Below are 23,952 nucleotides of genomic sequence, written 5' to 3'. Positions count from 1 at the left end.
TTAAAAAGTAATTTATTATTCTCACTAACACATGGACACAAAAAATGTAATTTTAACTTTCTATGCATGAAATCAATGAATTTTTTTTTTTTTCTATAAACTAAAAGTCAGTACTCTAATCTAGTGTTTAGCTACAGTAATCCCTGGACTGTTCTAATATGTTATAGTTCAATATTTGTTATTTAACTAAAAAGTCTTTTTCTCCCCTCTGTATGTGATTGTTTCCTAGGAGCTGGGCCTTGTGATTACAGGAACTCTACCTGTCTTCAATCTAACAAAGGAACAAAATGGGAAAATAGTAAGCTCTTGCTTAAAACAAAAAAAGAAAAGAAAAATATCAGTTATTTGAATTAAATTTAATGCTAAACTCCTTGAAAAATGTGTATTTCCATAGAGCTTTCTACAGTTTAATTGTCTTGTACATCAGAAAAAAAGGGGTCATCTCTAGTTGCCTGATAACCTCCTGGGAACAAGAAAATGCAGATCACCCTTTTTGTAGTTCTGAGTTTCAGGGTATGACATTCCTTGATCTATCTCTGTGATCTGGTGGCAATGGGAATGCTTTAAGTGCTCAACAGATGGGAAGTATATGATGATATTATTCAGACCTCGCCAAGAAAGGAAGCGCAGATATATTTATAACAAGTCTGTGAAGCTATGACATTTCAGGGTAAAAGGCAATGATGTACAGACTTTAATTTAATTGTTTGTAATGATAATAGAAAATAGCACTTTGGGGGTTGGACTAGATGACCTTTAGAGGTCCCTTCCAACCCAAATTACTCTATGATTCTATGACTCTATGAAATATTCTCAAAGTCATGAAGACAGTAGATAAGGCAAATACACTGCTATTATTCATCAAATCCCACTGTGTACTTAGATTAAAATCTAAGTATTAAATAAATACAATTCTCCATCCCTATTACAGTCTGATAAGGAATCAATTTATGTCCTTTTTGCAAAATCAAAATGCTGCTTTTTTAAAATCAGACCTATAATATGCTTTACAAGATGTGGTAAAATACTGTACATTTGGTGTGATACTCATGTTCATTCAGGTCAAAATATACAGAAGTTTAGCCAAGATATTCTTTGATTCAGTTTCTCAGATATTAAATAGACTCAGAATGAATAAATATGAATTTGATCACTATCTTTTATTTACTTTCAGAATAGTTCTCTTAGTTTCCCTTTAAAAACAAAACAAAAGATTTTATAATCTTATCTACAAGATAATGCCTGGAATTCACTGAGTCCAGTTGTAAAGTGAGAGACTACTGATTATCAAAGTATGTCTTTCTGAGAAGTAAAACAGCCGTGGTCTAGTACAGAGGATCTGGATGGAACAAGAGGAAAACTTGAATCTGCTCGACTTAGGTCTCTACCTGAATTTTAGGTTAAACACTGCAAGATGCATCTTCCAATACATACTCCAAATTTATTTAATAGGGAGAAGGGATTCAGGTGCTACTATGTAAATGACTGCCACCCTTTTCTGTAGTAGGAAAACAAATTACAAGTAAAGTAAATGTGGTGCCTGATTTCAAATGCTGATGATTGATATAGTCACTGGTTTTTGGGGGTTTGTTGTTTGTGGTTTTTTTTTTTTTATTCATCATTATACCATAGCCAAAAGACGTTAGTTGTTTTGGGGTCTCAGTTATCAATTGCCTAACCTAAGTGTGCAATAGTAGCTCTGTATTGGTGCTAGTAATTTAGTATCTACGTCATTGGCAATATTAATGCATCACTTTTGCTTTCACCTGTTTTGTTCTTATGTTTATCATTTATTCATCCAGGAAAGCATCCATATTCTTCTTCATAAACAGTTTCCATGTTCTATACTAAATTCTGAATGTATAGAATGTTATTTTAAATCACTTGGATATTATTTAAAATGTTTAGAATAGTTACATAAGTAAATAGGCAACTTTTCAAGTAGTATTTGTCAAACGAGATGAAGGCAAAATCAAAATTCACTGACTGTTGCAGTTATTTTGCATTGTAAATATGCCAAACTTATTCTAACATTTTGGAATCTTGCCAGAATCAGCTGATTCTTGGAGTAATGGGGGTTGATGTCTCTTTGGAGGACATAAAAAAACTGACACCCCGATTTACGGTAAGTTGCTTGCGTTGGTGGTATCACTTCATGTATGATTTATGTATTATTTCTTTGCATGCTCTTTCATAAATCATACAGCAATGACTGGATGCGAGTCAAAATACCAGCAGGCTTCTTTTCATATATGCTTTTCTATTGTTGTAGATTTTCTGATGTTTTTTTCTCCAGCCATATATGTGCTTCTGTGTGAATTGGCTTTTACAGATGCATCTTGATGGACAACTTTTACATTGGGGGATATATTCCAAGCAATTATTTTCCTGTAGCTTAAGGCACTGCTCTTTAGTTGAGTGTTTGGTTCTTATCACAGTGTAGAGTACACAATCAACTTAGCTAATAATAATACTTAGCATTTATATAGGACAGTTCTTTATAGAAAAGTTCTTTAATATACTTGTCTGTCTGTACCCTACTCAGTATGATTGATTTATATATTTAGACATCTAACTGGGGAATTTCTAAGAAAATAACTAGTACTGTGGAAAACAACAACTGAGGAAGCAAAGGAACATCACGAATTTGACGGAAGGCAAATGCAAAGTCCTGCATCTAGAATGAAATAATCCCATGCCACAGTACAGGCTGGGACGGAATGCCTCAAAAGGCAGGAAAGGGTCTGGGGGTCATGGTGGAGGACAAGCTGAACATAAGTTAGCAGTGTGCCCTTGCAGTAAAGAAGGCCAGCTGTGCAGTGAACACCTGCACCAGGAGCACTGTGTCCAAGTTTGATCTTCTCGGTACAAGAAATACACTGGGATGCTGGACAGAGTCCAGTGCAGAGCCACTAAGTTGGCCAAGGGGCTGGAGTACATGGCATACGAGGAGAAGGTAAAAGAGTTGGGTTTGTTCAGACTGAAGAAGAAACCTAATGGGTTACCTAATGGGAGTTACAGAGATGAACCTTGACATTTCTTGAAGTCTTATAGCAAAAGACAAGAGGCAATCGTCATTGTTGTGGCAATGGAAATTCCAACTGGAAGTAAGGAAAAAAAAAATCATTGTGAGGGTGGTTAAACATTGGAGCAGGTTGCCCAGAGAGCTTGTGCAATTGCCATTGGAGGTATTCAAAGACCCTTTGAAACTTGGTCCAACTTTGAAGTTGGACTTATTTTGAAGTTAGCTCTGCTTTCAGTGAAGGGTTGTGTCAGGTGACCTCCAGTGGTCCCATCAGCCTAAATTATTCTCCAAGTTTGTGATTCTAAAAGAGTAAATATTAAGTAATTATCTTCTGTATGTTAATATCTCACATATTTCATCATGCCTGAGGCAATGTGTTTTCCTTAATATGACCATTGCTTGAAAACCATTAATTAATCTTTCTTTATTACTTAAAACCTTATAATGCTAAACTTCATTTCTTTCTTTCAGCTTTGTCCAAACGGATACTATTTTGCAATTGATCCTAATGGGTATGTGCTACTTCATCCAAATCTCCAACCAAAGGTATGAAAAACCTTCTAATTTATTTCTCTGTAATAAGGGGACATTGTCAGAAATAACAGAAACGTCTTAAGATCTGCTGAAAGTGCCAGAGAGCAATAGTAAAGATTTCTCAGTTGTGGGGGCGTCAGGAAAATCTGTGGTGCATGTATGGCTTCATCCCAATTTGCTTTAGTCAGCACAAAGACTGGTATTGCCTTGTATTGAATTTAGTTATCAATAAAATAAAAAAGATGTATATTTTACACACACATTTTTGTATGTGAAATAAGTGTTTTAGTATACCTATTAATATGAAAACCACTAGCGGTAGCTGTAATATCATTGTGAAGAGCTTGTAGTGTGTTACAAGATGCTCTCAAAGCAAACTCTGAGGAGTTTACTAGGGCACATGTTTATTTTGTGATGCTTTCTCATTTCAGAAATTGAAACTTCCATACTTGCAAAACCACAGAAATTGGGGGCAAACACAATGTATTTTTCTTGTATTTTTGTATTTGTTTATTTGCTTATTTTCTGTTTACCAGAGCTGAAACCTGAGCTGCAGAGTTGGGATGGATCTAGCTGAGCGCTCTTTCCCAGAATGCTAGATTTTTTTAGTAGTTCAACTTGAGAAAGGTCTTTCATCTTTAAGGAGGAAATCTTTATCTAAATCTGATTCAGACACAACTTTCCTCAAATTTCAGGAAAATTTAAACCCAATATTTCAGTCTGGCTTTATATCCATTAACTGTAGTCCTGACCCTGTGGGGACTCCTACATTACATGTATCTTCTTAAGTAAGTTGCCTCCCTGGCCTTCATGAGATACTACAACATGAATGGATGATTTTTTTTCTGAAATCAGAACTTTAATCTTTGTTTTAGTGAAGGGTTTCTCCATGTCAAACAATCTTCTATTTAGTGGAATATTTGAAAACGTTTGTATTTTAATTACATTAGAAACATACTTTCAGCGAATTTTGTCTCATGAGTTCATAGTGCACAAATGCAGCATTATATAAAAGACAAAGTTAACATTTTATTAACTAAAAATAATTAAAAAATCACTCCAGATTGAGAGAAATGTATGGAGTATTTACAGATAAAAAGTTAGAAATAATAATGAATCACTATACATATTGAAGATCAAACAATATATCCGTATAGTTCAGTTGTCAATATTAAAATTTCTCATTAAGGTGGTTTAAGCAATATACGGCCAAGATAAATGCAAGCTGTCAATACACAAGCAAATAAGGCTAGTGAGGCTTTTAAACTTTAGTGGCACCCTACTCCTAAAGTTAATTTTTAGCACTTAGTACACTTCAGAGAAACTTCTTAAGTAATGGAAGCCTGTATTTGCTGCCTTTAGGCATGGCAATACTGGTTTTTTGTACATTGGATGCATATCCATCACTTTATTCCTCCCAGCCATGTTCCTGTGGCAGAATAGCAGGAAGTCCTTGACCTCTTGGCTGTGCGACTGTCCTTTCTTGCTTCTTCACCAAAAAGTCCCATCATAGGTACAAGAGGGATAACAGACCCCCTTTTCACTACTTCACTGTCTTTAACTGTCAAAGACAGAAAAAGAAATAAAGAATTCATCTACAAATTTTAGTGATTCATTTAATTCTGAAGCTGGGGGAAGACAGCATTGTGACTATTTGAATTAATTTCCTGGTGAAGTAATGAATAGGTTTGAAATCTTTTGCCAAGTGTGTAACAAAAGAAGAAAGAAAAAAAATGCTTCTGAAGAAGAGAAAGAATAACTTGATCTTAACTATTGATGAAATATCCCTTTTGATTTATTTTGAAAGGACCCTTTTAAAAATAAAAGAAAAAAAAAAGGAAAAGAAGGTTTTATGCAGTGTTCATAATTTAGAAGGACTTCAGTTTCTGGATATATGCATTAGTTTTTCATGTGTTAAAAAATGAAAGTTTTGATTTGATGATTTTGCTTGGTGAATTATTCTGAGACAAATATATACATCATTACTGACCAAATCTTTTCTTCATTAGAGATTACTAGAAATGCAGATGATGGCGAGTGGTCTATTCACCTATTCCTTATATGCAATCATATCTTTTTGTTAACAGAAGGAACATAAAATGAAGCAATGCAGTATTCTCATGAAAGATGCTTTCACATACTACTCAAATGTTTGATTTATGTTTAAAAAAGAGTATTTTATGTTACATGTTTTATGTTGTAGAATAATGTCTAAATGTAATATTAAGCATATGCACTATTATTATTATTGTTATTGTTGTTATTAACAGTTACACAGACTAGACTTTTTCACTCCCAGTTTGTTTGGGGTGGTGCATGCTATTCAGACTGATACAAGAACTACGTTTTAAAACTAAGGTACACTACAAAGACAGATGTATTTAGAACTCATGGACCTCCTCTAACATGTCATTAATTTTAGTTGAACCTCCTGGTAGCCGTTAACTTATTAACAAACAACATCTTAACCCTCTTTGCCAGCAATTTTTCAATAGATGTAAACTAAAACATAACTACGTCTTTACCTTTGAAGAGGTGAGGATGTATTAAACTTCCAGCGGTCCCTTCTTCTGAATGTCTTCTGCTTTCCTTCTGAAAATCTGTTACCTCAAATCACAACTGGTTCAACACAATTAATATTTTGAGAAATTGTCTTGCAGTATCATCTCACAAAAAGAAGCCCCTAGAAATTTAGAACTTGTAAAGTCGTTTGCACAACTGAGAAAATTTAACAAAAGGCAGGTTCAAAAGTATATTAAAATCATTGAGAACTTTCCCATAATGTTCTTATTTGCACATGAAAACGACATCAAAGCATAACACAGGAAATTTTTTTTTAACTTTCTGTTTAATATAGTTTTAAACTGCTTAAAATACCATTTTTCAAGTTTGTGTAGTTAGTTATATTACATTTTTAAACAAATGCTTAATTTTATGTTTTTCTGCCAATTTTCTTTGTGTGTCTGTGCGTATGTGCATGTATTTTTCCCATTGTCCTGGGAGAGAACAGGTGGATATCCCACCAAATAAATATAGTCACTGAAATGAGTGCATTGAGCATGTGTTAACAAGATCAGTCTTAATTAGATAAGATTTGTAAAGAATAAATTATTCAATTTTTTAATCTATTCTAAAAATTAGCATCCTTTTCTCCACTTTCATTATGATTCTGATCAAAATCCATTTAATGGTAATTATAAAATTCTAGATGCCTTCAGTAGGGTCCAGTATTTTATCTTATGGTTTATGGTTTTGAAAGAAATGTAAGAGGAGATGGTTTTAAGAGCAGATATAACAGTAAACAAAAAGTGAAATTCTTCTCTTTCTGGAAGAGTATGTGGGAGGGAGGGCTCTCTTGTTAACTTATTTCACTGGTTCATCTATCTGGTGTTTGTTTCCCTAGACAAAATCTGTGTGTGATTCTGACAGAGAGCTCAGAACTCTTGATTGGAATGAGGGCTAGTCTCTGCTTCCAGTAAACGTGCACTGGAGAGTATAGATGTTGAGGGAAGGCTTCCATTCTATAAGTAGGCTGTTTATTAATAGTGTAAAAATATAAATTATTGCTTTTTTGTTACTTCAGCAAATTGGTGTGGGCATACCAAAAGTTAAATTGAGAAAAAGGAGACCCAATGTACAGGTAACTTTGGATGGAGGTGATTAGTGCATTAGAATGCATAGACCTGGAAATACAATTAGAAAGCTTCTGCCCTGCTTACTATGAAAAATCTAACTAGAGATCTGTTTACTTGGACAAACAGCTTCCAAAGCATGAAGCTTGCATCCTTCCTTGTTTATATAATAGAAAACATGTTATTGGCTGTAGTGAAGGGCATTCCATTAAATTATGGCGCTTTACTAATAGGTGCTAATTAGAGCCGTGCTGTAAAAATTATTCTTCAGATTTTGAAATGAATGTGAAGACTGGAAAAAAAAAGAGACTACTTGTGCTGGCTTTGCTTGCAGAAACCCAAAGTTAAGAGAAGATCATTCTTACAACTTTATTGCCAAGTTTTATTGTACAGTGTGTGCTGTAATGCTGTATAACATTACAGAATTTGAATGAACTGTTTAGTTTTTTTCTGGGGAAGTCAGAGTAGGGCATATGTTTGATCTGCTATTTACATCACATTTCTTGATTTAGCAAACCCAACTCCAGAGGATTAACTTCCATTAACCCGACCAGGGAAAAGGAAATTAAAAACATTTATGTAACACAATCCCTGAGCAGAAAAAACTTAATGAAAACTTAAAAATCATTAGAGGAATAGATTAACTATGTAAGTAGCAAAATAACAAAATTAGGTACACTATACCATGTTAATTTCTTACACATATGGGAATATATAATGCAAAACCAGTTGCTTGCATAACAACACCAGTAAAACATGGTGTAAAATCCTGATCTAATTCAAGTCAGTGATTTCACTGAGTCTTGAGTGGCTGTGTTTGTACCACACATGGTACAAACCATGTACAAACCACATGGTTTGTACCACCTCTGGGCTAGATTTTTTGTTTGTGCACTGGAGAAAGCAGCACTGGAACATAAAAAAAGTCTGTTTTCTGAGCAACCCTGGCTCCTCAGCGTGCTGTGATATGCTTTGGCTGTTGCTGGGTTTGCCTGGCTCTGCTGGCTGCCCAGGGAGGTGCAGCTCTGTAAAAGTGCTGGGCTCCCATCCACCCCAGGTGCCCCTGGGTCTCCCTCTGTGGCCCAGGATTTTGCTGCCTTCTTGCCATCTTTTATTTTAAAAGCCTAACAGCCTGTGTCTTCATTAGTACTGAAGGTATGAGTAGGAACTAGGCTCCTGCAACTCAGCAAAGAAGGCCTTCCATAGAATTTGTGAGAATACTGACCTCCCAAAACACACGACAATGACATTTTAGTGAACATTTTTTTTATGTTGCTGCACCAGTTCTTTCTTTCTTTGTTTCCTTCTTGATTTGTCATTGAAGTAATAGATCTTTGCCTTTATTTGTCATGCTGAAAATGGATTGCACTCCCTTTATTTGCATGCTTCATTGCTAGTGATTTACTTCTGTTTTGTTTCATTAAGTTGTGCTGGTGAATGTGGTGGTGGTGTGCTTATTCTAGTCATGTCACGTGCATGACTGGATAAAGAGAAGAGCAAACTGAACAGTAAGTTTGTTTCTTCATGGCTTGGAATAAACCCCACTAAATGGCAACCTTGGAAGGAAAAATTATGGAGCCCAAATATTGGTAAAAACATTCTTGGGGGAAAAAGACGTAGCGGGGAAAATAGTTTTCCATTTAAAGTACGGGGCTAGGAATTTTCTGTTCTAATTTCTAATGGATTTCTTTGTGCCTCAGGCACATCACATAATGTATCTATACATGCTTAGTTTCTTCATGTATTAAAAGGCATTAATAAGTACCTTATAAAGAATGTGTGGTGATATAATGTAAGTCTTAAAAAGAACAAGAGCAAACAGTTAATGTATACTTGAAATTTGACAGACTGTTGAAGTTGACTATTTTGTCTTTGGGACTCCTTAACTATGGCTAGCCTAGGTTATCATTTGAAATGAATATTGACCTTGATTTGATGTGATGGCTTTTGTTTTTCTTTTTTTTACCATTTCTTTTCTTCTCTGTTCCTTTGTGTGTTGGAATGGAATGTGAACTTCACAAATCCCTCCTCTGCCATGCCAATGCCTTCATGCATGCTGTTTGGGTTTGACCATGCTATTCATTATCCATTGCATGTAAGAAAATTTTTTTTTTCTTTAATTTATCTTTACATTTTAGCCTTTTGCTATTTATTTCAAGAGTGTGGATTTGTTGGGGGGAAAAAAGCAACTGCATAACAATAATTAAACTGTTTTGAATTAGTAGAGAGCATATGTTAATGCTATTATATTAAAGTTACTAATTTTATCTATCCTATATAAATAGGAACATAAAAATGTTTTTGAAGTTATCAGTAGACATTTAAAAGAAATATCCGGAATCTTTGTCTGAAATCTTTCCAATGCATATTCTCTGTCTGAGAATAAATTTATTGGCTTTTCTCTTAGCAGACAGTAAGTCTTACTTGCTAAGAAAAGGAATGATTCCATATACCCAGAAACATGTACATTTGTTCCTCAAGAATATGAAGGCATAATCTTTTGTCTTCTAACACTATTCTATATTACAGTCTTGAAAATAAAGACTACTGCTAAGCTCAATACTCCAGACTATTATATGAAGGCTTCTTTTACCAGTTATTCAGGACATTACTGTCTTCCACTACGAACTGGAAATACATACATAAATTATGATGAAACATGCTTGCATTCTTTGATAGAATAGCCACATGCACATTTGTCATGTACCTTTGCCAGACAATGTTAGGATAGAAGGAATATAATCGTCGTTTAGAAAGAAAGGACTGTAGTCTACCCTGTAAATAAGTTAGTATAGCAGAACCACTGAAATCCTCTAAAAATGTCATCAGAATTTACACTAGTCTTGAAATAATAGTATCAGCTAATGACAATTTTTGTGTTGCTAATCATAGGAGAAACAGTCCTCAGTTACTGAGAAAACTACACCTTGAGATCCTTTCATGTATGAACTGTCCTATTACACAAAGCAAATTATTATCAATCAAAATAAATTACTAAAACTGGACCTTTTTCATCTTCTGTTCTAAACTATCAGATTTAAATGGGTAAATAATATATCCCCATACTTTTTTCTAAAGATCCTTCATTAAGTGGGTGCATTAAATAACTATTGAGTGATGAGGATTGAGGATTTTTACACCACACATAATATAAAGTCAGTGGGGCTTAGGCAAAATTACTCAAAAAAAAAAAAAAAGTCTCAGAGTCAGATTCCTAACAACTCATATGGAAGATGGCTCTGTCCAAGTAAATGCAGACTGCAACTGAGAAGAGAGTAGAGACTGGAGGGTGGTCTGAGCTAGTTCAGCAGAGCTACAATGGTCTTCCCACACTCCTATGGGACCAGGGTTACTGCAGATGCATACCACCAAACTTCTCTGTGCTCCATAGTTGAGGGTCGACATCATGTACATTCCTTAGGTCTTGAAGCTGCTGGGTCACAGTATTTCTGTGCTACAGGTTTCCATCTCTTAAATTGAGATAACAGTACTGATGTCGAGAGAAATGCATTCAAAACTGCAAGGTGCTCAGGGAAGTCCTGTAATGCTGACAAAAAAAAGTTATTTTTATTTTCTTATAATAAAGAAATCCTTTATTATAATTGCTGCCTCTTTGAATCTTGAGTCACAGTCCATTCCCACCTCATAACAGCAAGTTTGTAGTCTGCTTTTGGCAAAATTGCAAAAGAGTAAAATTATCCCATCTTACCAGTCAGCTGGAAAACTTTCCCAAATTTCCCTCTCCCTTCTTGGAGGCAGGAAACTTAATGAGAGATTCATATCTGATGCTTCCTCTGATGCGTCTTCTCCCACCCTTACAGCTTGTGACATACCAGCAGTAGGGGAAGCAGCTTCCCAGCATGAGCCCCATACATGACAGACTGTGTATGGACGTTAGCCATTAGTGTTAATTTGATTTTCACTTCTCCAATTAACCTCTCTATCCAATGAAATAAAATAAATGAGAAAAGGCCACTAGTAATTCATCATGCTGTAAGAGATTAAAATAGATGGGTAAGTAAACCCAGTTAAGTAGCTTACTTAGAAATGAAGGGATTAGAATGATTTGTAACATTACAATACTCTGTCTTTATTATTTGATCATTCAATATCTTCTGCTTCAGAATCCTAAATCCCAGGAGCCTGTTACGCTGGATTTTCTAGATGCTGAATTGGAAAATGATATTAAAGTTGAGGTGAGATTACCTGGTTTCTCAGTACCTGTTGCTGCTTGCATTTCACTGTATAACAACTGAAAAGCAAAAAAATATTTCTACATTTTGAATGGGAATCTATTTCACTATAAATTTCAATTTTAAATTTGTCAAGATGATGACTTTATAGACAGACAAAGTTATAATGAAACAAATTGAGAACCGGTACTATACGTAGACAAGGGCAATGCATTATATTCTTCTCATTTTGAAAGACACCATGATTGCTATTTGAATAATTCTTCTTCATTAAGTGGCAATTGCTGGGGTGGGGGCTTATAAAATTTTTCAGAACAGAACACTTTTTAATAGGATATTAATATATTACCTGAAATATTTTAAAAGTATTTTCCTACCTCTTACTAACGCAAGCTTATTGCTGTGGCGAGAGAGAGAACTGAGAAATAAAGTTAAGTGTTGACAACAAATTAAATCCTCTGTATATTTTTTCAGTTACTAATTTTGTAATACATTCAGAAATCAGAATTTTTAAAAACAGTTTGTTAGTTTTGTGAAATAAAATGGAGGATTTTTAAACAATTTACATTTTTTTAACATTTTTTCACTTCATTTGAAATTTTCTTTCATAATGACACTATTGGTATCTGTTAAATTCTGCCTCAAGTTTCTTTGAAACTCCTGCTTCAGAGAGGAATCACTCTTGGACTGGTATAAAAATGTTTTTGTGAATCACTGCTGCTACCAGTATCACACAGATGTGCTGGGAAGCACGAGAAATGCTAGAGAAAACTCATTCTCGTCCACACAGAATTCATTCTCTCTCTAGTGCCCAGCATCAAGGGGGTTTATGGGATGGTCTTGCTATGCAAAGTATACCAGAATTGTTACTTCATAACTCTACTGGTTGAGTATATATTTGGATAAAGCAACTTCTAATTAGAAAAATCTGAAAATTGTAAACTTAACTTTTTTTTTTAAGAGCTATGACTTTCATACACATTACCATTTTCTGTGCGTGTGTGAAATACTTTGAATCACTGAAAAGATTATTCATGTTACGTGCAGCACCTAGTTCTTTTTTTTTTTTTTTCCTTTTTCTTTCTTGCCAATAGATTCGGAAAAAAATGATAGATGGAGAAAGTGGAGAAAAAACATTTGAAACGCTGGTCAAGTCCCAAGATGAGGTAAGATAGGAACACAGGCAATTACAATTACAGGAACAAACAAAACCAGAAAAATACTATGAAATGGTGAAAAAATGTTCATTTTGTAATGTCAGTTTGTATCATTTTCCCCTCTAGATTTGGTAGTTTTACTGGCTTATAGTAAAAGAAATTATACACTTATGAAAAGAAGAATTGTTTTGTTTCTTGGTTTCTTTGGTGCATCATTAATCAGGCAGTTGTTGATGAGGTCTTACACTGTTCACCAGGAAATGGACCCAGCCTACTGCTGTGTATGAATCCCAAAACAAAGTTCTTCGTTTGCTTGCGGAGATGTGTGAGGATGGGTTTGGTGGTTTATATTGTGGTTGAATGGGAAGAAAGTAGTGAGAAAAATATATAACATTTATATGCCATAAATGAAGAATATTTGGGATAAGCAAATTCAACTTACAGTTATATTATGTACTTGTGCTTTCTTAACAGCTTGTTGAGTTCTTTATTTTCTTGTCCAAAATGCTCATTCCTGATAAAGGTTACTACCGGTTTCTCTAATAAGAAAGATATGAAGAAGTACTCAAATTTTATATGGGTCCTTACATGTATGCTCTACTTCTGGAGGACCTTAATGAGAATAAATCATGACTGGTGTGCCAAAGGAGCAGTTCTGGCCAGAGTATGCCCCACAGTTACAGTTCTACAACAACTTTTTGAAACTGTTTTACTCTGAATGTAAAGCAGCTTGAAGATAGCCAATTTAATGACTTAGCAGAAGAACATGAAGCAAATATAACATCAGGCAGACACTACACAACCCTTATATGTATGAGCACACCATAACAATACTCAGCAGAATTGCTTGGGAGCGTGCAGTTAATTTTTCATGTGTAGTATTAGCTGCCCGCTTCTGTTGATCTCCTGTAACTTTGCTATCTCCAATGGCTCTGCTGTTTGTACTTAAATGGCAGAGTGTTCCGGTGAAAAGTTCCTCCTTCTCACAAGGCACGTGCTACAGAATCTAATCAAGTTAAATTGACAGGAAATCAGGCCTCAGAGTTTAGGGGGTTTTTATTCTGTTAAAAACAGCACATTCCTTACTTATATTCCATTCAATGTCTAATAGATCTTAGCAACTTTTAAACTCTGCTTTAAATTGTGGCCAGATTACACGAAGTGATGCCCAATACTGAGCAGTTCTTATTACCAGTCCTCTGACTCAACTCTGCATTGAGGGATGATTCTTATATACTTCTTCTCATTTTGATACAGAAAAAAATATTTCATAGTCTTAGTCTATTTTTGCATTAAACATGGTAGAAACTTACTTGTCTTCATGGGTGAAAATCAGTGACAATGCACATGTTGCCTTTTAGATGAGGCTGAAAATGGAGCTGAATTTTCTGAAACATGTCTTGATTGTTCATCCATGCTGTGATTTCACAATGTCAAGTTCATGGTCACTTGGTTCCGCAACAGACCTTTGGGAACATACTTAGAATCATAGAATAGTTTGGGTTGGAAGGGACCTCTAAAGGTCATCTAGTCCAACCTCCCTGCCGTGGGCAGGGACATCTTCAACTAGATCAGGTTGCTCAGAGCCCCCTCCAACCTGGCCTGGAATGTTTCCAGGGATGGGGCAGCCACCACCTCTCTGGGCAACCTGTTCCAGTGCTCCACCACCCTCATTGTAGAAAATTTCTTCCTTAGATCTAGTCTAAATCTACCCTCTTTTAGTTTAAAACCGTTACCCCTTGACCTGTTGCAACAGGCCCTGCTAAAAAGTCTGTTCCCATCTTTCTAATAGGCCCCCTCTAAATACTGAAAGGCTGCAATAAGGTCTCCCCGAAGCCTTCTCTTCTCCAGGCTGAACAACCCCAGCTCTCTCAGCCTTTCTTCATAAGGAGAGGTGTTCCATTCCTCTGATGATCTTCGTGGCCCTCCTCTGGACCCGCTCCAACAGGTCCATGTCTTTCCCGTACTGAGGACTCTAGAGCTGGACATCCCATGACCGTTCCTCAGCCTCTTAGTATCTGCACTGGATTTGACTAAGCATGCTGCTTCTGATAGTGTAATTTAAAAGGAGTGCAAATAAGGACAGGAAGCCATGCTCAAGATCTTCACAACTGTGCAAATCCATCAGAGGCATTCTTTATTCCTGAGCTATGGGTGTCATTCAGGAGATCAGTGGCTTTACTTGCATGTGTGTCCACCTGTGAGGAGACAGATTAAAATCTGTATATTCATTCAACTCCCTGCTAACAAGACTGTGACTTTGTGGCAGAAAGGTAATCATGGTATTTTATTATATTGCAGAACCTAGGGAATTTGACTTAGTGTTGGGCGCTGTCTTCCTTCTGATACCCTATTCAGAAAATGCAGAACCTCATAGACTCTCTTCTTGAGTACAGAACCTCAGCTTCAGTGGGGGAAGACAAATGTAACTGTAGATGATCTTAGCTGAAAGATGATTGTAATGATGATCATGTAATCCTGTAGGCAGCAGAGTCATACTTTCCTACTTTATTCTCTATGAGGGAAGTCAACCTAACTCAAGCCTTATACACTTACCTTGTCCAGGTGCAAAGTGTGCCCATAAGTTATGGTCCCTGAAGCTGTGGAGTCCCATGATCTCATTAAATGTGCCCACACTCCTTCTCTGTTTATGACTTCATGCTGCCTTTCACCTCTTCCCGTGTTCTTCTAAAGCAGAGACCTGTACCAGCAGTCCCCTTGCCTTCTGCCAGGACTCTCTTCTGTGCTTTCTCACAATAAAGCCCCCATCCCAGCCCTCCTGAGTAAGACTTTACAATGCTGCTTTGCAATCTATGGGGAAATCCTGCTGTGTGAAAAAAATGTGCCTTTTCCTGAATGGCTCCACTGTTGCAGGATGGTGAATGAATAGGGCCTTCCTGGGGCAGGGAGGGTAAGCCCCATCTGATCTCAATTCTGCTACCTTACCTGTGTCAGGAGCCCATCCTGTCTAGGAAGCCACCAGCCTGTCCCCCTGTTGTGAAGGAAGACTGGGTCATGCCTGACCCACAGTTGGAGAATCCAAAGTCCTGCTGGCATCTGCACTGGGGATAAGCTGCTCCTGAAGGGAGGGACTCACAGGGACATTTTCAGACTTGTGCTGTCGTTTTGTTTAAGGAATGCCTTTCCAAGCCTATGGGTGAAAAGGGCTCTGTGTAGGTGGTTAGAAAAGGGAGGATTAGAAGGTTACAAAAACACAATAACACCATTGGGGTTATACAAGAAATTGCATTCATGGCAAAGCTGTTGAAGAGATCTCAGGTTGTGCATGCGTTTTTCAGGCTGTGTGGTAATAAAAGACCTGAAACCATTGGTCCTGCAACTGTTTTCCCAAAGAGGGAGGGAGGGGAAGCATTTATACTTGCAAATGCTGGAGTCAGCTACAGCGTTGAGGTGGGTGGCGGGGAGAGAACATGATGTCCCTGAGTGCATGAGGATGTGTCAGTTATGCACAGCCCAGACCACAATCTGTATTTGAATAGAATATCCCAAGCCTTTTGATCCCAGATGCTTCAAGTGCCCAATTAAATTAATTTCCCTCACCTTCCCTTGCATCATGGCGCAAGATTTCTTCCTCTACTTGGATCTCTCTGAGAGAAGAAGGGAGCAGCCAGAGATGGCTGGCAATGGTGACTGCTTCAAGCCATTGCACCCTCCCAGCTCTAGGCTGCTAGAGCCAGAATAAAGCTGCTTCAGACCACGGGCCACGTATGAGCCATGCATCACTTAGGACTTGATAGCTTCATATATTTTCTTATAAAAAGGGCTGATGTGGTCAGTTGCTCTGAACTGACAGTTGCAGTCTTGAGGCTTAAAATTCATGTCCTTTTTGTTTTGCTTTTTGGTTTAAGTTTGCATTGCTTTCCTTTTGTATTGCAGCTGGCCCCAGCAGTGTCTTGGGAGATGACCTCATACTACAGCATAGAGACTGGACTTGTAGCAAGCGTGGGTGGGGTGCACTGGAGTCTCCCAAGGCCTCAGGGGCTTTCCAGCTAACAGAGAAGATGCCATAGGAACAAAAGCATTGCCACATTCGGGCAGCCGGGGTGGGCAGTAGTGAAAACTGAAGGGCCACAAAAACTGCAATAACATCTGTAGGTTCTTTGGCAGTGACCAGCTGGGGGTAAGATGGTCTCAGACTGCTCAGTAATGAAGTAGGCAAAGGTAAATGGGAGCAGACGTATGAGGACTTGTCATCTCCTGGATTATCTTTGAAGGGAGATTTCAGCCGGTTTGCTTTCAAACATGTTCATAGTGCTGGTGGCAACAGGATTTACTATGAGCCCAGTTCTTCTCTTCCTTTCTTCCCACCTTGAGCACTACTTTTCTCTTGCCAATGTACACGGTGTGCGACCCGTGGCACTGTGCCTAGTTCGGAGGGGCTGCCAGTTCTAGGTTCAAGTGTCTGCTTTTCTTGAGCTGAAATAATAGTATAGGCACATTATTAAATATAAATAGGCTTGGATAAGAGTCTCTTCAGCCATCTTTTTACCTTAAATATTAAATATATCAGGGCATCAGATGCTGATATATGCATCTTTTTTTTCTTTTTTCTTTTTTTGTCTCCTTTTTTTCTTTTTTTTTCTTTTTCTTTCCAAAATGACTATTAAATTATTTACACTGTCATGCTGTGCTGAAAAGCAGCAGCCAGGTAATGAGAAGGTTTCAAATCATAAATGTCAAAAAAGACACCTTTTTTTCATAACCACGGTCACTTTCACACTTTTGTTTTACTGCAGGGAAAGAAAAAACGTAGACGTATACCTGTGGTACCTTTCACCAATGTTTGTAATGTTGCAGTGCAACAGCTGCACAGACTTCATTGCTGGCATACTTACAAATGTCTGATTGTAAAATAATAATGTGTTGCAGCTGGCATAAACTTGTAGTTTTCAAAGTGGAAAATTGAGTGAAACGATGTCAGCCAGGTGCATTAATGATTAAATCTATGGGGAACTGTGAGACTGTGTCTATCACATCATTTTTCATACCAAAAGAAAATGAATGGTAAAGCTTATCCTAATGTATTAAATTATTTAAAAATAAACATTTACTTCCATGTTAAATTTTTCACAAATTCAAAAACCTCCTAATGAGATTAGAAACAGATGTAAGTTTAGCATGGGGTGCCTATACAATCAGGACTACCTGGCTGTGCCTGTAGATATGACTTAAATTGAAAAGCAGTTAGCCAGTGGTACTGTGACCCAAAAGGACAGGCACTAGCTGTTTTTGTTGTTAAAGAGTTACCTACAAAGTCTTTTTATAATTGAGATTTTTTGTTTTCATAGTTTAACTGCAAAATGGTCCATAAAGGAGATAACATTTTATCAAATTTAAATCACATAGAAACAGGTTTGCATAGGCCTGGCTAATGAATTTAAAAGGGTGTCCTGGTTTCAGCTGCGATAGAGCTAATTGTCTTCCTAGTAGCTGGTACAGTGCTGTGTTTTGGATTTAGGATGAGAATAACATTAATAACACACCGATGTTTTAGTTGTTGCTAAGCAGTGCTGATACTAAGTCAAGGACTTTTCAGCTTCCCATGCTCTACCCACTGAGAAGGCTGGAGGTGCACAAGAAGCTGGGAGGGGGCACAGCCAGGACAGCTGACCCAAACTGGCCAAAGGGACATTCCATACCATGTGACGTCATGCTCAGTACATAAACTGGGGGAAGCTGGCCGGGGGGGGCCGCTGCTCGGGGACTGGCTGGGCATCGGTCGGTGGGTGGTGAGCAATTGCACTGTGCATCACTTGCTTTGTGTATTATTATTATTATTATTATTATTATTATTTTATTGTTTCAATTATTAAACTGTTTTTATCTCAACCCACAAGTTTTCTCACTTTTACTCTTCCTATTCTCTCCCCCACCCCACCGGGGAGGGGGGGGAGGGCGGGGAGTGAGCAAGCAGCTATGTGGTGCTCAGTTGCCGACTGAGGTTAAACCATGACAAAGGGAAAATGATAGGTCATGTTTGTCTGGTTTTAGTTAAATTTGCATTTCATTAATGTTCAATAAAAAGGATATAGGTGATTCTTTTGCTAAATAATAAATAGAATTCCAACAAATTTGTACTTGATTTTACACTGTATTTCTCAAGAAAAGGGCACGCTTATTGAAGCTTCAGATTTAATAATGTATTTTTTCATCAATATTTCTTTGTAGAGATATATTGATAAAGGAAACAGAACATATACATGGACTGCTGTGAATGGCACTGATTACAGGTAACTAATTTCTGATCTCTGACTTCTTTTGTGTAGTTAAATGTCCTTTTTGTTTATTTTGATTAATATTTTAGCGTTACATTTTCTATACTAGCTAAGCCAGGACCAGACCCTCTTGTGTCCAGGCCTGTAGGATTTGCTGGGTTCCTTTACAGCTCAGAATTGTTGCTCTGTCTAAGGACCAGAACCTCAGTCTTTCATCCAACTGTTCAGATTTATCACTAGGGTATTTCAGTATGCAGGAAAAAAGGTTTTTATGATTGATGTTCAGAATCTTACTTTTCCTCCTACTTTTTGTATCACACCATACTTTGATTCTTAATTGTACACCTTCTCTTAGATGCCTCCTCTTATTTCATCTTTTCTTTGCATTGTCTCCATGTTCTTGTTTTAATATGCATATTAAAAAGGAAGATGCTATATTTTGGTCTAAATAAAAAATGTGACATGTTTTGTGCAAATCTTTTTCAGGCACAGTCATTGCTTATATCATAACTTTGCTAACCTCCATGTCAGATCTTAGGGGCAGGAACCATGCTGCTGATTATCTCCGAAATCTCTATCTATTTGTGACAAGTTTTAGCTAATTAGCACTGATACTGCTTTGTATATAAAAATCAGATGGTGAATGGCAGCAGAAACAAATGAAGTAATGGGTAAAAGCACGTCCCCCCTTGAATGCAACGTTGGCATGTATATTATCTCAAACTCGTTTAAGCACACAGCTCTGTAACTTCAGAAGGAATGTAGAAACTTGATATTATCCAAAACAAGTTAAGGTTTACCTAGTCCCAGAAAAGTTAAACTGCTCTAGTTCAAAACTAGATGGTACAAATATTGAGTCAAATTTTTACTAAAACAATATTTTTATCGTGGTGAATTACAGTAGTCCTCAGCCAAGCTGGTTCCCATTTTTTGTTGTGTTCTGCACAGGTGTACAGCCAAGGAGAATGCAAAAGTCAGCTCACATGTAAAACAAAATAAATGAGTTTTAACAAGAGAATGCAAATATAGGACTTTATCTTTTATTCAGCATCCTATTTTTCTGTTGAATTGCCTCTATCTTTATACTCTGTAAGAAAAGAAAGTTTTTTTTAATCAGACTATGCCATCTAGCAATCAGTAAAGAAATACATTTGATTTAGATGACTTCTTAATTCTTACTGAGCTCACTGGCATGAGATATAGCAATAAATCCGTGGAGTCACATTGCAGCAAACCTATTAAACATAAAATTATAGATTTTAATTAGCAATTTCTGCTAGCAGTATCTGTTAATGACAGGTAAACTACTACTGATTTCCCTAGAGGAGAAATGGTAGAAGGCTATCACTAAATATTCAGCAATCTCACTTACATTCTCTTTAAATGGCAAATGTATCATTAAAGGTCATCTCATTTATGGCTCAATTGTACAACTTTTTAATGTTAATTTCTGCAGCTATCCATTAGAAACCATTGCAGTTCTACAGTCATGAAATCTGAGTGCAAATATTAAGGATGCGATGTGGGAGATGATGCTACTTTAATGATTACTTGTACCTCCTGTCCTTTACCTACCTTTTTAGAACTGACCTCTTCTACATATGTATTGAATTTAGTTGCAAAAAGAAGCCCTATATTTTTTGAACAAAATTAAGTATAATCTAAAAGAAAATATATTGCAAATCTTAAAATGTTATTACACAAGGATGTTCAAAGGTTTTTAGTGGTGACTGCATGATTCAAGAAAATATTTTGCATCTTGAACATAATGTGAATTCAAGTATTGCCAGAGACGTTTCCTAATTAATACTGATAGTTGTTTTATTAGTAAAAGGAGAATCTGTCATTATATGATGCATGCAAATCAGTGCAATACTACCTGCTGTTTTTTACAGTCAGTGATCATTTTGACATATGTTACATTGGGATGCTAAATGTGTTAGAGGAAGATACAAGAAATCATGTATTTTATTATTTGCAATTATTCGGAAAGTCCTTGCTTATCTGTTAAAAGGTGCATTTATGCTTAAATGCATAAATAAGAATGAAAATAAACACAGGGAACTTCAAGACCGGCATGAACCTACTTGTGTCTATTACAAAGTGTGAGGCTGGTATGTTGCTGTATAACTACCTCATCTCATGATGATCCAACTTCCAAACTTGATAATTGCTTTCAAAACACATAGAAGCTGAAACTGGAAAACTGCTGCAAATAACATAATCGCTTTACTTGTCTCATTTCTATTGCAGTTTGGCATTGGTGTTACCATCATACAGCTTTTATTATATTAAAGCCAAAATAGAAGAACCAATAACTCAAGCCAGATGTAAGTACTATGAAGGTTCCCTGGTTTTGTCTAGTATTGCCAAGTCTCAGATTCACTTAAAAAAGCAACGCTTAAAATTCATAAATTTTGTGGAATTCACTGATGTTATCATGATGTACCCAAAATCTGCAGCAATGATTCTAAGCCATTGTAACATCCAACGTACAAGAAATATTCTATGAAGATAGAATATGTGCAGGTACCCCAGTTCGACTGACAATCCCTTCCCCCTTGCTCTGTGCCTATTGAATCATTGCTTTGTGTATCCTCTGTTGCTGTCATTTTAAAGGTCTGGATACTAATTTTCTCATTCTATTAGCTAAATATCATGAAATAGACTATAGTAGTAAAGTGGGGTTTTTGTTATTTTTACAGTGTCATATTTAGCAAATTACCTCCACTGCCTGTAGAAAAAGATTAACGTGAAAGCGCTGTTTGGTTTGGCTTGCAGCTAGGTTTTTATTTTGCACTTTACAAATAGTTTTAGTGGATGTTTGTAATGTATTTTTGGATTAGACTAATTTCAAGCCATTTACAGATTCTGGAGAGATAATTGGAAATGATACTTGTGAGTATTCAGAAGCTTTTTGTTTATTAGGTGTAGCTTAACTATAATCTAGATAGTAGACAAAATAGAACCCATCACATCCTTTTAACTTTATCCAAGTGTTACGATAAACTTGAACAAACGTGCAGTTAAATAGAAAATTAGAAAAGCACTATGAATCTCTCTGACAAGTGTAGATACTGCTAGTTTAAAGAAAACTTGATTAGTGCTAAATCACTGTCCTTTACCATCACCTCCTGCATTTGAAGTAGAATATGACAAGTTTTTAATAATCAGTGATTTATTTTGTAACTTTGTCAAATAGTAAGTAGTTTAAAATTAAAGTTGTAGCGAGTGAATATGGCTCTCTTGATGGATTAGATCATCTGGTTCTGCACTTGTATCAATATAACCTGTAAAACAGGCCCTTGAAATAGCCACAGTATATAGAAGGTACTTGAGAAATAATTGAGAAGGACATATTCTTCAGTCTGCAAAGATGTTTGTCTTTTTTTCCAGACTACAGCTGTATGTAAATTGAACCTTTGATCTATCTATACACAATATTTTTATTCAAGGGGCTGTTTGAATAAAATATTGGTTTGTGACCCCTTTTGCTTTACCCTGTTTTTTTCTGTTTCCCTGCTTTCTCTTTCTGATGGATAGTGGCAATCAAAAAGGGCAAGTATATTCTTGTTGCTCAATTTCCTTCTGTTTACTGCAGTTGATATTTTTCACTTCTATTTCTATTCCTACTGGATATTCTCCTCTGTATTCCTCATCTCAGGATTTTTCCCATGCTCATTGGGTACCATAGCAATAGAAAGGAAAAAAAAGATGTGTTTTTCTGTTTTCACGCACATTTCAATATGTTGCTAATCTCTAATCCTTCTTTGTCTGGTCCTATTAGTGTTCAGTGACACCAGCTATTGAAGCCATTATTTTCAGTAGCATTTAAAGTGATGCTTATACGGATGAGTTTTTAAACTTTATTGCAGAAAATACTAGAAGCATTTTCCTTCATGTTCTAACAACTCGGTGTCCCAAATATTTCTTTGTATCAGATTGTAATTCTAATGGAAACATCTCATATGTTTTCATGTTGTCACATTAATGAAATGTCTTCTCTAAGTAAGTTGTTAGATACATTATTGTTGCCAGGTGTATGTTGTATATAATAATCAAGTAATTTCTTCCTATGCTATGAAATACTGAGAAGTATACAGTATATTAGTAGGAAAGTGTCTCAAAATAAACATTTATTTTTAAATTCATGAATGCATGCAAAAGCTAGTCAAATATTTTGAGAAGAAAAATGATGGCAAAAAGCCCCGTTTACTTACTTGGTGTTTATTCTTCATCTTTGTAGATTCAGAAACACTGAAGCTTGATCATTTTGATGAAGCTGGCTACACGTTTATAGCACCAAGGTTGGTTAATTTCCTAGTAATAAGTATTATTTCAGCAGTAAATAGGGATTTGATCAGACTAATGACATTTACAAAATACTGACTTGACCAGTAGAGTTTCATTTTGGTAAAAAATGTTAAGTAAAAGACCAGTTGTTAAATCCATGTTTTACAAGATCAATCTTTTCTTCTTGCTAGAGTGTAAATAGCATCTTCAGGCTCTGATTCTCTGATTTTATATTGATCAAAGACAGCTGTAAAGTCTGACTGTCATCATTTATTGACGTTTTTAATGGAAATCTTCTACACATCTATTCATTTCTTGTGGCTGTGACTTTTAAGATTTTACAACTTTGTACCTTAGCTTCTCACTGGTAAAATAGGTACCATAATACTTAACTCGAGATGTTTTCCAACTTCAAGATAAAGTGTTACAAAGCTCTCTATCACTTAAGGATGAATTAAATTTTGATTCATCGAACATAAAAAATGATTGAGCCATTGAAAATTGATCAAGTAAGTTCATTAGTTCCCTGTTTTTTCATGTGAAATTGTGTAGCCCTTGTTTCCCTTGTAAATGTATGTTTGCAAGGGAAACATGGTGTGATAAATACTTCTTAAAAATTAAGTTCCTTTAAAAGATAGTTATGATAAATGAAGGAAATGCTGTACCATTAAGATCAGTTAAGAATTGTTGCATTTCTTATTTATCTTATAAATTCTGGTATCCTTTTAAATTTCAATGGATAGATTGATTTCAATGAATAGATTAATTCGTGTGTAAAAGAGTCTTCTATCTTCAAATGTATTCTCAGCTTAACTGTTTAATTTAATTTTTCTGAAGGACTGAAGTTATTGATAATCAATTGTAATAATTAGCAGTTTCCAG

At 36.1% G+C, this 23,952-nt stretch overlaps 1 protein-coding gene across 1 annotated transcript in view; it reads left to right on the top strand.

The window, feature by feature from the left end:
* Positions 1-23,952, top strand: part of CACNA2D1 (calcium channel, voltage-dependent, alpha 2/delta subunit 1) — a 379,635-nt gene that overhangs the window by 320,916 nt on the left and 34,767 nt on the right. Inside the window, exons 15-23 of the mRNA XM_009328361.1 lie at positions 230-298; positions 2,051-2,125; positions 3,497-3,571; positions 7,143-7,199; positions 11,316-11,387; positions 12,479-12,550; positions 18,731-18,792; positions 21,031-21,107; positions 23,024-23,084. Of these exons, the coding sequence (XP_009326636.1) occupies positions 230-298; positions 2,051-2,125; positions 3,497-3,571; positions 7,143-7,199; positions 11,316-11,387; positions 12,479-12,550; positions 18,731-18,792; positions 21,031-21,107; positions 23,024-23,084 (620 nt within the window). The remainder of the gene's footprint in view (positions 1-229; positions 299-2,050; positions 2,126-3,496; positions 3,572-7,142; positions 7,200-11,315; positions 11,388-12,478; positions 12,551-18,730; positions 18,793-21,030; positions 21,108-23,023; positions 23,085-23,952) is intronic.

The sequence above is a fragment of the Pygoscelis adeliae genome, unplaced genomic scaffold, assembly GCF_000699105.1.
Source record: "Pygoscelis adeliae isolate BGI_AS28 unplaced genomic scaffold, ASM69910v1 Scaffold267, whole genome shotgun sequence".
NCBI lineage: Eukaryota > Metazoa > Chordata > Aves > Sphenisciformes > Spheniscidae > Pygoscelis > Pygoscelis adeliae.
This window is presented reverse-complemented; position numbering and strand designations above follow the sequence as displayed.